The 16,470-nt window shown below is 36.2% G+C and overlaps 2 protein-coding genes across 2 annotated transcripts in view; one reads left to right on the plus strand and one right to left on the minus strand.

The window, feature by feature from the left end:
• Positions 1-1,276, minus strand: part of LOC145989832 (pecanex-like protein 4) — a 131,984-nt gene extending 130,708 nt beyond the window's left edge. The window contains exon 1 of the mRNA XM_083125230.1: positions 1,087-1,276. The gene's annotated coding sequence lies outside the window, so the exon portion shown is untranslated. The remainder of the gene's footprint in view (positions 1-1,086) is intronic.
• A 437-nt stretch (positions 1,277-1,713) lies between these two features.
• The window catches only part of MED17 (mediator complex subunit 17), a 105,473-nt gene continuing 90,716 nt past the window's right edge, over positions 1,714-16,470 (plus strand). The window contains exon 1 of the mRNA XM_083125889.1: positions 1,714-1,892. Coding sequence (XP_082982015.1) covers positions 1,774-1,892 — 119 coding nt within the window. The 5' untranslated portion in view covers positions 1,714-1,773. The remainder of the gene's footprint in view (positions 1,893-16,470) is intronic.

Consider the following 16,470-nt stretch of genomic DNA (forward strand, 5'->3'; position numbering starts at 1 on the left):
CAGATTCGTCATTACGAGGTTACAATTACTGAGTATGCCGAATTTGAAAGCAATTGAAGATACTTTCTGGTATTCTGTATTAGCTCCCATTTTTCAAATCGTAAATTTTGAAACAGTATTATTCAAGTTTCAAATTAAGTGATATTTGTAAAATTGGATTTGAATTAGTATCACAAGGTATGTTTCATAACATTTAACTAGCTATCAAACAAATTAAAAGCTTCTTGTTTATTTTTAAAAAAAAAGAATTCCAAACCGTATTTCCTTTCATTTTTTGAAAGATCGAGATGAAAAAAATATTATTAGAACAATAACATATTTAGAATAATGGTAGGTACTAAAAGAACTATAAATATATCTTTTTACAATGATCAGAAGATAAATTAAGAACACCAAACATGAAAATTATAAAAGACTAGTAATTAAGAAGATTTTTAAGAATAGGTAAAATCGGGTTGTAAAAATTACGAAGGCTTCGTGTTCAAAGTTCTCACACAAGGTTTTGCATTCTAAGGTTAACTACAAAAGCATTTAGGGACATTATTTTAATGCTAAGAGTTCTAACGTAACTAAAAAAGTCAACGCAATAGCTCATCATGCAGAAGCAGGTCTTAAGCAGAAAACCTCTTCAAACCACGCGCAACAGCAGAAATAAAAAAAAAACGTGATGTACAAGTATTCGTTCGAAATTAAACAATCCGAACTTGGGCCAAAAATGTCAAACAACACTAAAAAATAATGTGGTTATAAACAATGGCTATTTTCTGCAAGGAACCACCCAAACCTTATGAATGTTCTAAAATACAACTGCAATGCAAATACAGTCGTGATGAGAGAGATAGATAGGGGATTGTTTGTGGTGTTACATGGTTACAAGTGGTATGGTCCACCTGCTTGATTCGGCACCGCACACCACTGCCCACTGCTATTTTTTTCTAATTTTTGTAATACCGACATTTTAATTTCTAGGTACACTCCTTTAAGTATTTTCATTACTTACCGACAACACAAATAAATAAAATGTCAGTAATACTAGGTACTGTGTATCAACATTTACAAAATTTAATTACAAAAATACGTACTTACCAGTATATTATATTCGAAAAGAAAATTACATATGCACACTGACAAATATCTTGTAGTATATATTCCTTAGCATTTCACTCAATACCCTTCAGATCTCTTTGAATATAAGAAAAACCGGCTTGCTTTCTTCCTGCACTGTTCAAACAGGACACAAGAAATCCACAAAAGCGTAAACAACTTCGAGTTTCGCTTTCTGCTATGTGGAATTGCTTTACGCTACTCTTTTGTTTCAATGTGTAAGCAGTATATTCACCAGTTATATATTCCACCACATCTGGTTAGATAATTAATTCAGAAAAAGAATCCATTTATTTATTCTTTATCCCTTGTGAATATTCGTAGCATTTTACAAAAAGAAGTTTTATTCTTACTTTAGTGAATAGGAGGAAGAGTTTTGTGTTGTCTTGGTGTCAAAATTTGCGAAGGACCTATTTGTGGATGTTTATAAATAGGAGGAAGAGTTTAGTTACGCGCGGTATGATATCGGATTTTGTCTGATACATTCCTTCAGTACCTATGTCCAAAATCTTTAGGAACACGTGTGAGAAGAAGTAGAAGTTTTATTCTCTGCGGAGCCGAGTGGCTACGCCAACGATCGTCTGGTATAATTTCTGTACGTGAGTAGACACCACTGCAGGAAATATGGTAGTTGAGCGCATGGTTAGAAAATGATGGCGTGAGCGTCTAATGTATCAATTTGAAACTAATCATTTAAAAATGGCATTATCTGCAAATATATGTGTTGAAGCTCCAATTGAAAATCAAATACAGGAGATTACATATGATGGCCAGGAAATATATCAAACGTAAGTATAGATCATCTGTGAATAATTATAATTTGAACTCTATAGCTCAGGTACACCAAAGACAAATTTTATATGACATGTAAAGAAGTTTGGTGCATGAACATCATATCTTGCGCGTCAATATAACTTGATTTGTTGTATTTGAACATTTATTACCAAAAATATACTGATTACGCATACGGTTGCAAGCGGATAATATTTAGCGACTCTCGTAAATATTCAGACAAGCATCAAGGTTTCATTTTAAGCCATGTCATACATATTTTAAATAAAGGCACATTAAGAAATTTAAACAAAATATCTTCGGCATTATGGTAAAAATACAATGTGAAACAATTAGGAGAAATACAAAAAAAGCCACAATATGTAAATGAAAATGTATGAAGGGGCTCGGCTGCAAAACATAGCAAGTGACATTTTGGAAGGACCCACTTGAAAAAACACATTTGAAAGCTCAGTGGGTTTTTTCATTAACTTTGGTATTTCAATGATTTCTGAAATGATGGAACGTCATATAGGTGTATACTAATGAAGATTGCATTTTAGATTCTTAGTATGCGATCACGACTGTCATTAGAACACGAGATTAATTTGGTAACAGTTTCATACATCGGAGACACATTTCTTCAATTTTACACAAGGAACTACGATAAATATGCGATATCGCCCGAACACCTCTCACTCGTTTATTTCGTTAATTTTAGCATTGATACTTACCTATTCTGCATTGCGGAAGATTCTTTAAAGTGAAGTTATGCCTTTTTCCATAAAATAGTGTCAACTTTTCATATTACGAGTCATTATTATTCCTTGTTCCGCTTGGGTTACAGACAATATGGCTTGCACACGTCGTGCTTGTGTTTTGTTGATTTGGAGTGGGTATGCAGTGTTTCAACTTTCTTCACTGAAAAATACCTACTTTCGTGTTCATTATGTCATCACAAACCATTGACGGATAGCCCCAAAAAACCATTGACGGATAGCCCCAAAAACCATTTACGATAGCCCCACGGACCATTTCCGGCAAGGTTAAGTTAGGCTGGGCTGGGTTAGGTAAGCATAGTTAAAAAAAAATAAAAAATAAAAGAAATCTCGTAAGAAAAAGGCACGTTTGGAAACACTGGCGAGACCGCGTGACTTTCGACGCTCACGCCATCTGCAGGTACATAATGGAAACAACAGCTTAATGTCAGAAAATGCAAGTTCCTTACATAAAAAGTGATTATTTCTCGTTCTGCAGCATTCTATGGTGAAGATTTCAGTTTCCGCGAAAGAAAATACCTCGAAGAACTTCGACAATGGTACAGAAACTGATTTCAGTAAGTAGTTTCTTCTGTAAATTCGATATCGCATATTTACCGAAACTACTTACGGAAATGAGTTTCTCCAAGGGTTACAACGTCCGTTGAGGTATTTTCTTTCATCGTGGAATATATTTGACCGGGAAATCATGTATTTTTCAAGAGAAATATCTCACCGACGCACAATTGTCATTGCTTTCGTTTGCTTGCCCTACGACAACCGGATGCTGCATATGTTTGATGACGTAAGCCCCTGTCAGAGTTTCAAACCTCCTTTTTTTTTTTCGGTGTCCTGATGATGTATCTGTAGTTCATATTTGGCGGTCACTTGTTAAAATTGTACATTTATGTGTAGAACTTGTAAAATAACCTTGCGATTTAGCACGATGATTGTCCATACACAGCAATTCGGAACCATTTTTCTTCCGTAATTCGTTAATGGTCTTCCTCTACTCTCAACAATCTTGCTGACATCAGACGAGGAATGCCTACGAAGTTAGGTTAGGTTCCATTAGCATAAATACAAAGAAACATTAATATTTAACTAAGAGAACTATACCTTGTCTTGCCTGTTGATTTCTTCATGTTGGGAAAATGGCATCTTCTGTGGAGCTTTTGTTCTTATGGTAGGGTTACGTTACGCTAAGAAAACATAGTTTATTTCGTTTTTTTTTCTCGATTTCCATACTTGACCGCCAATTACTACATGCAGGTTCTTGATTAGGAGTTCACAATTAGTGAGTAGGTGAAATTTCATAGTAATTGGAGAGTGGTCCGGTATTGTAAAGGATTTTTCCAGGGGGACAATGGAGGCATATTTTTCCCCACAATAGTGATGTCCCCTAAAAAAACACTATTTGTCTGAAATTGTTATGTTCCTTCAACGCATGAATAATAATTAACATAAATTACTGTGACTGAAATGAAATTATGTTTGAAATATATAATTTGTAGGTGGACAATCATTTCCCAAAGGCGGCCCCCTTGCCCCCCCCTTCCGGACGTGCATGGTTCCAGAAGTTTCATCGTGGGTCGTTTTTAGTTCAATAACAGGGTTTCTACCAAAACAACCAATCCAAAAATCTTTACTTTTTCAGCACTTTTCTTAGCCTTTTTTTAATTTTTCTTAATCTTTACTTATTCGACCCCTACCTTGGTAAAATTGGAAATTAGCAGTTAAGAAAATAAATATTTATTTAATGAAAAAACCCTATCAAAAGGGCAGTTAAGGTGAAAACTGAAGCTGTATTTAATAAGAGAATTAAACCTGCTTTATCTATTAATGCATCCTGGACTGCATTTGGCAGACTCGAAGTTAGTATAATCTCATGTGGGACTTGTGTTGGAGGGGGGGGGGGGTCGTCCATATGTTTGTGATTGTTCCTGCATCCATCTCATCTCACCACCATTCATCCTCATCTTCATGATTAGCCAAATGGGCAGAAGAGTGAAGTAAAAAAAAACAACTAAATAAACCAATCAGTCATTGTGGCCACAAGTATAATTTCTCGACTTTTAATAGCTTATTGACCTACTTGTTGATTTTTTTACCTTTTTTATATTATTATTATTATTTGACTGGTCGACACCCTGAATAACTTTATTCTCTATTCCCCTGCTTTACAATTAAAATTTTCAATAAGAATGGGAAACACCTTGTTCCATCAGTACGAGGGTCACTATTTATATTTTGAGCCTAACAATGAAAAAACAGGAATTTGGCATTGAAAACTGCTTTATTGTTTTTCGAAGTATTCTCCTTTATGGTCAATACACTTTTGCATTCGTTCGAACCATTTGTCAAAGCAGTTTTTCCAATCTTCTTGAGACACCTCCATAATATGGTTTTTGAACGCATCAACGGCATCTTCTGCCGACGAAAATCGTTGTCCACGCAATTTATTCTTGACATTCGGGAACAAGAAGAAGTCATTGGGTGCCAAATCAGGACTGTACGGTGGATGACCCATCAATTCGATTTTTTGACTGTTCATAAAGTTGGTTGTTAGACGAGATGTGTGACAGCTGGCATTGTCTTGATGAAGAATGATCTGACGTCGTTTGTTTGTTTTCCGTATTTGACCGAAGACCTCTGGCAAACAAATTGTTGTGTACCATTCAGAGTTGACCGTTCTACGTTCCTCTAGAGCAGGGGTTTCCAACTGGCGGCCCGCGGGCCGCATGTGCCCCCCGTTGCCTTTTCCTGCGGCCCGCGAAGCCAGTTTACAAAATACGTTAATTTTATTTATTTTACTGAAGGAACGGAAGCTCTGTGAAGAAAGACCATATCACAGGTAGAATTGATTTTGCAGTCAATAATGATCATCAGAAGAATTTAAAGTGACGTAACTTTCTCTTCACACCATGCATTCCACCCCTTCGCTATGTGGAATGAACTCACCCGCTTCCGCGAAGGCTTCACTCTTTGTGTTTAGAAACAAACTGCTGCGCTATAGAGATCTGTTTTACTACGCACGAAGTACGAAGAGATTTCCAGTGTCCCAACTCGGATTGTACTGTGTCTGATTGCTAAGTTTGTGCAAATATCGAAATGCGCAATATCTCCAAAAACGTAAGATTGAAAATGAAAAAAGCTTCTCTCGAACCTGAATTGCGTGATTTGCAAGACGATGTGTTCCTTCAAACTAGGCAAGAAAAGGGGCCAGAGTTTTTCAAATACCACATAAAGGAACGCTTTCCAAACCTTCGTAGTTTTGGACAAAGAATGACATCAGTGTTCGGCAGCACATACACGTGTGAAAGTGTTTTTTCTTCAATGAAGTTTATCAAGAACCGCTACAGAAGCAGACTGGCAGATTCTTCACTCTTTCACCTTCTGAGACTTTCAAATACAGAAATTCAAATACAACTTTAATAAAACAAGCAGATCGGGTTCAATTTTCACATTGAACACTTACTATGAAGTATTCTTATTTGTATGGTGTGTCTTTAATTTCTTTCTATTAATAAGTATTGGGTTTTTGTGAAATAAATTGTAATTATACAATTTTGATTTGTAATTCCATTGTTTTATTGCCTCATTTTAGAAATTTAGGTCATGTGAAAGTACTACATTTTCAGTTCAGTACTTACAATTTTTGTAATTTTTAATCCACCCCCCCCCCAAAAAAAAAAAATGGGCCCGCCTATCAACTGCTGGATATAATTTTGGCCCTCGGAACTTTTGAAGTTGGAAACCACTGCTCTAGAGGCTCAGTTGCCACATGACCAGTTTTCCCAAAGAAACAGGCGACCATTTGTTTCGATGTGCTTCGAGCACGAACAACTTTTGTTGGATTGTGTTCATCTTGAAACACCCATACAGTCGACTGCTGTTTTCGTTCCGGCTCATATGCATATATCCATGATTCGTCACCTGTTACAATCTTATATACATCTTTTGAAGCACCACGATTTTATTTATTGAGCATTTGTTTGCACCAATTGAGGCGAGCGTCTTTTTGAGTTTTTGTCAAATTGTGTGGGATCCAACGAGAACATACCTTTCTCACAGCTAAATGATCATGTAATATTTTATATATGCTGGTGGAACTAATGCCTATGGTTGCCTCAATCTCACAGTATGTCACATGACGATCTTGCAGTATTAGGTTTTGCACAGCATCAATGTTTTCTTGAACAACAACTGATTTTGGACGACCTTTGTGAATTTCGTCGGTGAGCGAATGGCGGCCACGATTAAATTCATTATACCAGCATTTCACAGTGGCAAAGGATGGGGCTTCATCGCCAAATGTGGAAGTAAGTTGATCGATGCACTCTTGTCTTGATAATCCACGTCGAAAATCGTAAAAAATCATCGCACGAAAATGTTAATTCCATTTTATTGTTGTCGCGCAATCTCCAAGGCAACATAAACAACACAAATCAAGCTATTGACAAAACATTTGAAGTACGTTATGGTCAATAATGCCAGACGATTCCGTGCAAACGTCAAATCGCACCTAACTTCAATCAGTGTTGCCAAGGCTCAAAATATAAATAGTGACCCTCGTATATGAAACTCCAAGGCAAGAAATTCCGCTCAAGCATTGAACAATAGCATCACCAGAATGTTGCCCCAAAACTTCGTTCATTTATTGCTTCTGTTTTCCCGTTTGTTCTCTAGTAGGAAAAACTTTTATTTTCTTTTTGGTCAATAACTGAATTAAAATAAATTCACTATTGAATTTCAGAGTTCAGTCCATATACTTGTAACTTGCATGTTTTCTCTTTGTTGAACTGGAACACGAATTTTCCTAATTAGTATTTTGAAACTCAAAATGTAGGACATCTGTGATATTTTTAAAAATCCTCCCGGATGCCGGATATAAGGCTAAAATGTAGGACATGTCCAGGAAAAACCGGACGTCTGGCAACCCTATATATATATGTATATTAACTGCAACAATATACAGCATATTGCATAGCTTATAATATGTATTATAAAACAACTCACGATACTATAAAGAATTACCATTGAGACCTGTTGTACACAAAAGTGCACTTCTTGTATTTCATTAAATATAATACTTAGAATAAAGATTTCAACATTTTGTGTTTCCTTACACGAAAAGACATGTTTTTAATTATGGTGATTTTTTTTTTATGAAATAGAAAAAATCAGGGCTGAAAGGGTTAATTTCTCCATCTCATGATCTCGTTACTGAAGGATCCGGGCTTGAGCCCTGGCCTCTATACATTTTTTGCTTTGTATCCACCCTTCACCCGTTTAATTTAATCAACGTTCGTCATGGCAGAAGTTAGGCAAAGTGATGGGAAAAAAAAATGCAAATAATTTCCTCACAATGCATCTGCAGGGCACTGTGAAATCAGGAGTCCAGAGTTCTCTGTTTATGATTATCCCTCATGACTTCCATAAGCTCATTAGTTACTTATCGCGATTAAACCTATACAGCTAGAAAAGGGGATTGGGGGTGGCAAAAATTCAATATATTAAAAGGGATAAACAGGTAACAAAACATACTTTTTTGTAGTTTCTTCAGTAATATTCATTTGGCTTTTTGCTTTTCATTCCAAATTATTCCCATTATTCACTGCAGAGTACAATACACACGAACAAGAATGCATGCATGCTCATCCTGGGTTCAAATCCCAGCCTGGATTGTTCTTTGTGAGGTATCTTCATCAATTTGATCATATCATTACACATCCTCATTTTCACGATAACCAAATATGGCAGAAAAGCAAAGTAAATAAACCAACAACAACAATAAGAATGCTCATTCTCTTACCCAAATAAATACATCCATATTGATGAGTGTTTAGCTTACCCATTTTTTTATTGGAGGCCAAGAGATTAGTATATTTAAATCAAACACTACCCATTTTTTTATTGGAGGCCAAGATATTAGTATATTTAAATAAAACAGTACTAAAACAAGGGGGAGAAAGAGCGTGAACAAATATTTGTTATTTAATCATTAAATATTCCATATTTGAAAAAAAAAGAAAAAACATAACATTTTTGTCTGCACTTAATACATTCCCATTTCATAAATACTCAAACTACATCCCATATTATATATACATACTGTACAACATGTAAAAATTTGTGGTGCAAATACAGAAAACATAAGTGTCGTGTATGCACAGGTAGTTACTTCATGAGATAAAGATTAACATGAGGATACAAAATAACATTGATTTAATACTCAACTTACAAGACCATTTCTAAGATGGCTGAACACACAAGCAAGGATTAAAGAACTTTACAAACAATTGAATGCAGATTCAAATATTATGCACACTTAACATTCCCCCACTTCCTTATTTGATTTGCTTATAACTCAAGTTTATGTGGCAGTTTCCTTTGTCGAGAGGGCCTGCTGGTACTGCTGGTGCTGTCGATGTTGCTGCTGCTGTAGGCTGAAGGAATTATATGAATATGACGGAGACAGCTGGTCGTCTGGCATTGAAACTTCAGCCTGCACTGTTCCACTGTTTTAACGTTTTCATTTCTTCCAACGATCAATAAGTCTTCGTCGAAAACTGATGCGTCACCTTGACCTGTATCTGGCACATGTACTCGTTCATCACTATCCTCCTCCATCTTCTGACTTCCACAATGATTTCTATCTTTCTTGTCTTGTATCCACTTCAACTTATCTTCATGCACAACCCGGTTTCTACCTTTAACATTCACCAGGCATGTAACTTTGCTTTTTCGTGCTTTAATTTTTAACTTGACGTACCTCATAGCATTCCTCTTGTCTTTAAATGGTAGCATAACCCATACAAAATCACCTGTTTGGTTCACCTTCTCTTCTGCTTCTGCTTTATCTCTTTCGCAGTTTTGATTTATTATTTCTTCCATTTGGGCATCAAATTTATTCCTGAGAATGTAGGAAAATACCATATGCTGTGGCATTTTGTCACCTGATGCATCATATTCGCTTCTCAAAGCCACCAATACTGTCTGCAATAATTCTTCAATGTTGACATGCAATTTCTTATTCAATTGCTCCCGTACAGCACAGTCTAGCTTTGTTTTCACTGTCTGCATGTAGCGCTCGACCTGACTATTGCTTTCAGGATAGTACGCAGGAGAGTGGTACAAATTGACGTAACGTTCAACACAGAATGTTTTAAATTCTGAAGATGAGAATGGGGGACCATTATCCACCACAATACACTTTGGTAGCCTGAAAATAGCAAAATGTTTGATTAGATATCGCTTTACTTCTTTAAATGAAGTAGATGAAACTATCACAATCTACCCATTTGCTGTAGGCATCTACTATTATAATATAAGTGATGTTTCTATACACAAGAAAATCTATATGCATCCTTTCCCACGGATGTCTGCATTCAATTCATGCACTATAGTTCTTAGCACTTGTATTTGGCTTGACTGCCGCACAAACTTCACATTTATTTACATACTCTTCAATAGACTTATCTATTCCTGGCCACCAATATCTCTCTCTGAGCATTACTTTCATTTTTACAATACCACAATGATCTTCATGGGCTCTCTGAATAATGTATTTTCGCTCTCCTTTGGGAACAACCCGTCTCCGACCCCAATACAGTAACTCATCCGTAATGCTTAATTCTGCCCATTTTCTCTTGTATGCCACCAGTTCCTTGAATTCATCTCCTTTGAACCCTTTCACATTTTGTGGCCATCCATTGTTGCAATAAGATTTCGTTAACTTAAGAATTTCATCTCGTTTACAATATTCAAAATCGCCTGCTTTGCATTCGGTGTAAGCGTAACCTGGTACACAAATTCTTCTTGCCTAGGATCATCATCATATATGTCAGGAAGTGGCAATCTTGATAACATGTCTGCTAGTTCAACCTTTTTAGTACATATCAGTTTATATTTATTTATTTATTGAGAAAATTCCAGAAACAGCACAGGTGGCCATTTTACACTGAAATTGTGAGCAATGAGAAAGCAATAATAATAATAAGCAAAAACAAAATAAGAGTAACAAAATAACATAAAAGTGAATAGCAAATGAACAAAAAAAAAAGTAAAAGATGGCACTATGTGATATTAATTACAAGCATTTCTTCTGATAGAAGACCGAAAGGCAAACTAGGAGGAAAATATATCAATACTTGAGGAAAGATCATTGTATTGTGTTGCAAGTCTGTAAAAGAGAGGTCTTTTTTGAATTTCTAGTCTAGGTTTTTTTGTATAAAATAATCTTGTGTTGCGGTGTTGCGTGTTGTGCGCATAGGTACTCGAAAGTGGAATTCCTCAAGATGTGTGTTGCAGCGGATTTTGCCATTGACAATTTTGTATAAATAACTGAAATCATTCTGCAGACATCGCTGATAAGCAGTTTGTAAGTTTAGAAAAGACAAGAGATGCGGAGATGAAAAATTGCATAATGAGGGAACCCTGTAACAGACTATAGCTAGGAAGAAGTGAAAGACTGAAAAGATTCGAGATAGCTGAGTGAGACACACCATGGACCAGATGGGAGAGCAGTATTCTATTATTGGGGAAATGAATGATTTGAAGTACAAGGTTAGGGCTGAGATGTCACTAATTTCAGTGAAACAGTAGAGTAAACCTAAGAGACGCATGGCCTTTATTGTGGTGCCTAAAATTTGTTCCTCAAATGTGAGCTTTTGGTTGAAAACAATGTCTAGGTCTTTGTGGGAGGATACTGCTTTGATGTTATTGCCAGAGATGGAGTAAGATGACTTGAACAGATGCTTCTTGAGAGAGATAGTGAGAGTAGTACACTTGTCAGGATGTAATATAAGGCCCCATGTCAGACACCAGGAAGTAAATGATATGTCATTCTGAAGAAGATGAGTATCGTCGGAAGTGAAGATTTCTCTGAAAATTGTTACCACTTTTGTGAATCGGTGTGATGTTAGCTTGTGTCCAAGCGTGAGGAAAGATACCATCCGAGAAACATCTGTTCAAGAGAATGGAGAGGGGATTGCACAGTTTTCCTGAGGAACATGTTGTTGATATCATCGTCCGGTCCTAGGGCACAGTGAGCTGAAAGACACGACAATAGATTCTTCACCTCATCGGGTATAGTGGCAAGCGTTGTTAGAGAGGATGGGACCTTACATTATATGTGAATGAAACCAAAAATAAACGCCACCTTTGAATTCGTGGCAATGCCATGAGAGGATTTGGTTTTTCCATAGCTAACAATTGCATAGCCGGCATTGAATCTGTCCATATTTCAAATGATCTACCTTGTACTTATTTTTGGAATTTCCTCACTGCATATATGATACATAAAGCTTCTTTTTCATGTATAGGCTACTTAACCGCATGCTTATATAACATACATGAAATGCAATCAATCCTACACAATTCCCCTTGTACTTTATGGCATAATTGCACATCTAATCCATTTTAAGATGCATCACACTGTATAATAACTTCCTTATTCTGGTCGTATGGAACAAGGACCTTGGTATTTTTCAAAGCCATTTTAGCTGCTTCGAATTGCCCCTGACAATCATTTGTTCATTGCCATCGCACATTTTTCTTCAATAAATTGTAAAGATCTGACAAGATAACTGACAGATTAGGCACACATAGTGTTACCAGACGTCTGGTTTTTCCCGGACATGTCTTACATTATAGCCTTATGACCGGTGTCCGCGAGGAATTTGAAATGCATATTTTCATGATTCGTCACCTGTTACAATCTTATATACGTCTTTTGAAGCACCACGATTGTATTTATTGAGAATTTGTTTGCACCAATTGACGCGAGCGTCTTTTTGAGTTTTTGTCAAATTGTGTGGGATCCAACGAGAACATACCTTTCTCACAGCTAAATGATCATGTAATATTTTATATATGCTGGTGGAACTAATGCCTATGGTTGCCTCAATCTCACAGTATGTCACATGATGATCTTGCAGTATTAGGTTTTGCACAGCATCAATGTTTTCTTGAACAACAACTGATTTTGGACGACCTTCGCGAATCTCGTCGGTGAGCGAATGGCGGCCACGATTAAATTCGTTATACCAGCGTTTCACAGTGGCAAAGGATGGGGCTTCATCGCCAAATGTGGAAGTAAGTTGATCGATGCACTCTTGTCTTGATAATCCACGTCGAAAATCGTAAAAAATCATGGCACGAAAATGTTCACGAGTTAATTCCATTTTATTGTTGTCACGCAATCTCCAAGGCAACATAAACAACACAAATGAAGCTATTGACAAAACATTTGAAGTACGTTATGGTCAATAATGCCAGACGATTCCGTGCAAACGTCAAATCGCGCCTAACTTCAATCAGTGTTGCCAAGGCTCAAAATATAAATAGTGACCCTCGTATATATATTTGTACATTTTAAATATATATATATATATATATATATATATATATATATATATATATATATATTTAAAATGTACAATAACAAACAATACTACTATTTCCCCAGGACCAAGCTTTGAGATGCCTTCTATCTTTCCAGAAACTGACATGTTTCCTATTTAATGTCGCTTCTCTCCACTCTTGCCCAGTCGCAAGAATGAAAATGAACGTTTGTTGGATGAAATTTGTGAAAGGACACTTCCAATGGACACGTATATGTCCAAGCTGAGATTCGAGCCCGGAACCTTTGACGACGAGATCGTGAAGGCAGCAAAAGTTTTTGTTATTTTATACGTTGCTTTTCTATCTCTCATGTTAATCTCGACAAAGAGAAAGGATGAATTGATGAAATGACGATAGCAAAAACATTCATGACTGACCAGGGTTCGAACCTGGGACCTCTGGCTTTGCAACGCATTACGTTGTCCATTTGTTTTCAGATGTCTTTATTTTAGGGATGGGACTGATTAATCGGTACTCTATCGGTATCGGCCGATATAGGCATATTGGTTATCAGTTTATCGGTAAAATTACCGATTATTTTAACAATCCGATATATCGATAAATATTTGATAATTTAGTGCAAAATTCTGCCATTTTGTTGTAATTTTCATGGATAATCTCCATGTCCTACTTTCTAAAAAAAGTAAATGTCTAAATATGCAACTTCTCTTGCACTGCAGTCACCTTGAAACACACATTTATTAAGGAGGTCAATGAACCTTTCAGGTTCTTCAAGGACCATTTCTAATTTTGTATCGGATCGGTAGAATATCGGTTATCGGTATCGGTAAATTTTATATCGGTACTTTATCGGTATCGGCTAAAATTTCATATCGGCCCATCCCTACTTTATTTGGCTCTAATTCCCCTACATTAGTTGTAATAAACATATTTTTTGTAACATGATTAACATATCAAATGCTGTTTTTGAACTGACACTAACTCACCTAAGGGATTACGTGTGTGAGCACACACACACAAACACCAGAGGATCACATTTGTCACTATCATATAGACATCCTAACTCCAACAGATACACGTAGATTCATTCCCGTGTTGCATTTGTAAAGCCGTGCTTCTTTTCCTAGTATGGTGACATTACGGTGAAATTATTCTGTAATTAACTGTAGATAAGTCGCTATTAGTAGATCTGCATGAAGTTGTTTTCAGGTAAAAAAAAAAAAATGGTGATATACTTGATGCATTGTTGCCGGCACACTTTCACGTGTGGGCTCACCTAAAATAAATTTATATATGTGAACATATCTGCAACCACATCACTAATGTATACAGTGCTCAAAAAATTTTCTTCAAAGCTAGGTGCCAGCTCTGAAAATCAGGCACCAGGAAACCACCTACTAGCAATTGTGCATACTACAGTATGTTTCATAAGTCGCGCAATCCAAACTTTGAAAATGTGTATCATGAAAATCGTAAGAGATATTTACACCGGGTTTTCTACACTAAACTAATCCTGTAGGCTCTCACTGGGTTCATAAATTTATGTTAGCATTTATCTAAATAAAAGCGATTACAGTATTTAAAAAAAAAACATTGTTAATTTGCTGAAAAGATCTGAGAACTTATTTCTAACAATAAATACCAACTCTTAAACAATTCGTGGGATCATTTGTTGGTGTTTGACTGGTTGTAAAACAGTGGGTTTGTGAGGTACAGCAGAAGCAGGGCAATGCACACGTGCTGCTCCAATGAATATGCCATACTGAATCAATTAAAGAAAAAGGCACAGTAGCGGCGAAAGTGAGCGAAGAGAATTCAGTGTAACCAGGGGCAGCCTAGGATTCTCTCAAGAGTCCAATTTCTGCACAAAATCTTGATTTTTTACCTAAATGCATAGCCAATACTTACACATGTTGCATGCGACTGTTGGCAATATTTCAACCTGCTAGTGTTGCCATATGGGGAGATATGTCCCAAAATGGCACTTTTCACTCAACCCATAAAATCGCCAGTCAAAAATTCATCAAATGTTGCACATGACCAATATTGGTCGCAAATGACAGACTGACACGGCATCAATCATCAAATGTCTAATTATGACCCTTCGATAATTTCTTACATATTTTTCTTACTCAGAAGTTCATTTCTGGAAAAAAATTGAATACTGCTTTCCGTCAGTTATTAATTTATATAATTTTCTGTATGGAGTGAACTGATAATTTTAAGCATTGAAAAATATCTCAATGGATGAGGCTTTATAATGCAGAAAACCCATGTAAGTATCTTTTACAGTTTTCATGATATGCATTTCCAAAGTTTGGGTTGTGCGACTTTTGAAACACTCTGTATAAGATGCTGACTATCACGGTATTCAAAACATCGCTAAATCATTTTAGAAAGCAGGAAATGGGGTGTTGGAGGACAAAGGGTAAGGAATTGTTACTGACTCTATGGAATGTTCACATCAAAATTTTCGTACATATTACAGCAAAAGATCACAGTCGCGCAGGCTGAAATTTTTAGTTGCCCTGGCAACTGGGATTTTTCGAGCCCTGCTAATGTATTTGTATTTTTGGTTATATAGAGTATAACAACATACGTTTTCTTGAAATCGCAGCAAAGCCTCAAATTACCATCATTCTTACACACAACGACCATAGGACTCACCCAAGAATCAATGTTTTCTAGAATGTTTTGCTCAATCAATTTGTCTAATTCAGAGTTAACTTTGTCACATAAACCATACGGAACATTATAAAATTTCTTAAAAATTGGTGTAATGTCTTGTCTCATTGGAATCATAGCGGAAAAGTGCTTGATTGGCTGCGACAAATCATTATCGAATAACTCTTTATATTTGTGCCTAATAAATTTAATTAATCCTTGCACATCACAAGATGCAATCAGATTTTTACATTTAACCATCTGTGATTTAATCAAGGTTTGCCCTTGTACAATTTTTAACTTGTCAGCTGTTAACACAGACGAAGTTTTAGTCATATCCTTCGACTTAACCAAAGTTTGCCCTTGAACAAATTTCAATTTGTCAGATGTTAACACAGACGAAATATGAGCCGTGTCTTGATACACTCCCAATGATGGCCTCAGTTGAGATAGATTAATGTGACAATCAGGCAGTAAATGCTTAATCCATTGTCTTCCCATGACTGGATATTTTAAATCACATGTGACTACATGTAAGTCTAGTATTTTATCTACATGTTCATAACGAACTCTTACAGCAACCTTCCCTACTAACTGCAAAGTCATATTGCTAGCACATAGTAAAACACAGTCAGCTTCTAGATATTACAAACCATGAAGTTGACTATCACAAAATGTTTTACTTGCAATTGAAACTTGTGAACTTATTTCGAAGTTCAACATAGAGTCATTAATATTGAGAGCAATTATATATTCAGACGAAGATGCAAACTTACTGGTAGCTTTATCACAATGAGCTATTTGC

This window comes from Lepisma saccharinum, chromosome 7 (genome assembly GCF_977018435.1).
Source record: "Lepisma saccharinum chromosome 7, izLepSacc3.1, whole genome shotgun sequence".
Lineage (NCBI taxonomy): Eukaryota > Metazoa > Arthropoda > Insecta > Zygentoma > Lepismatidae > Lepisma > Lepisma saccharinum.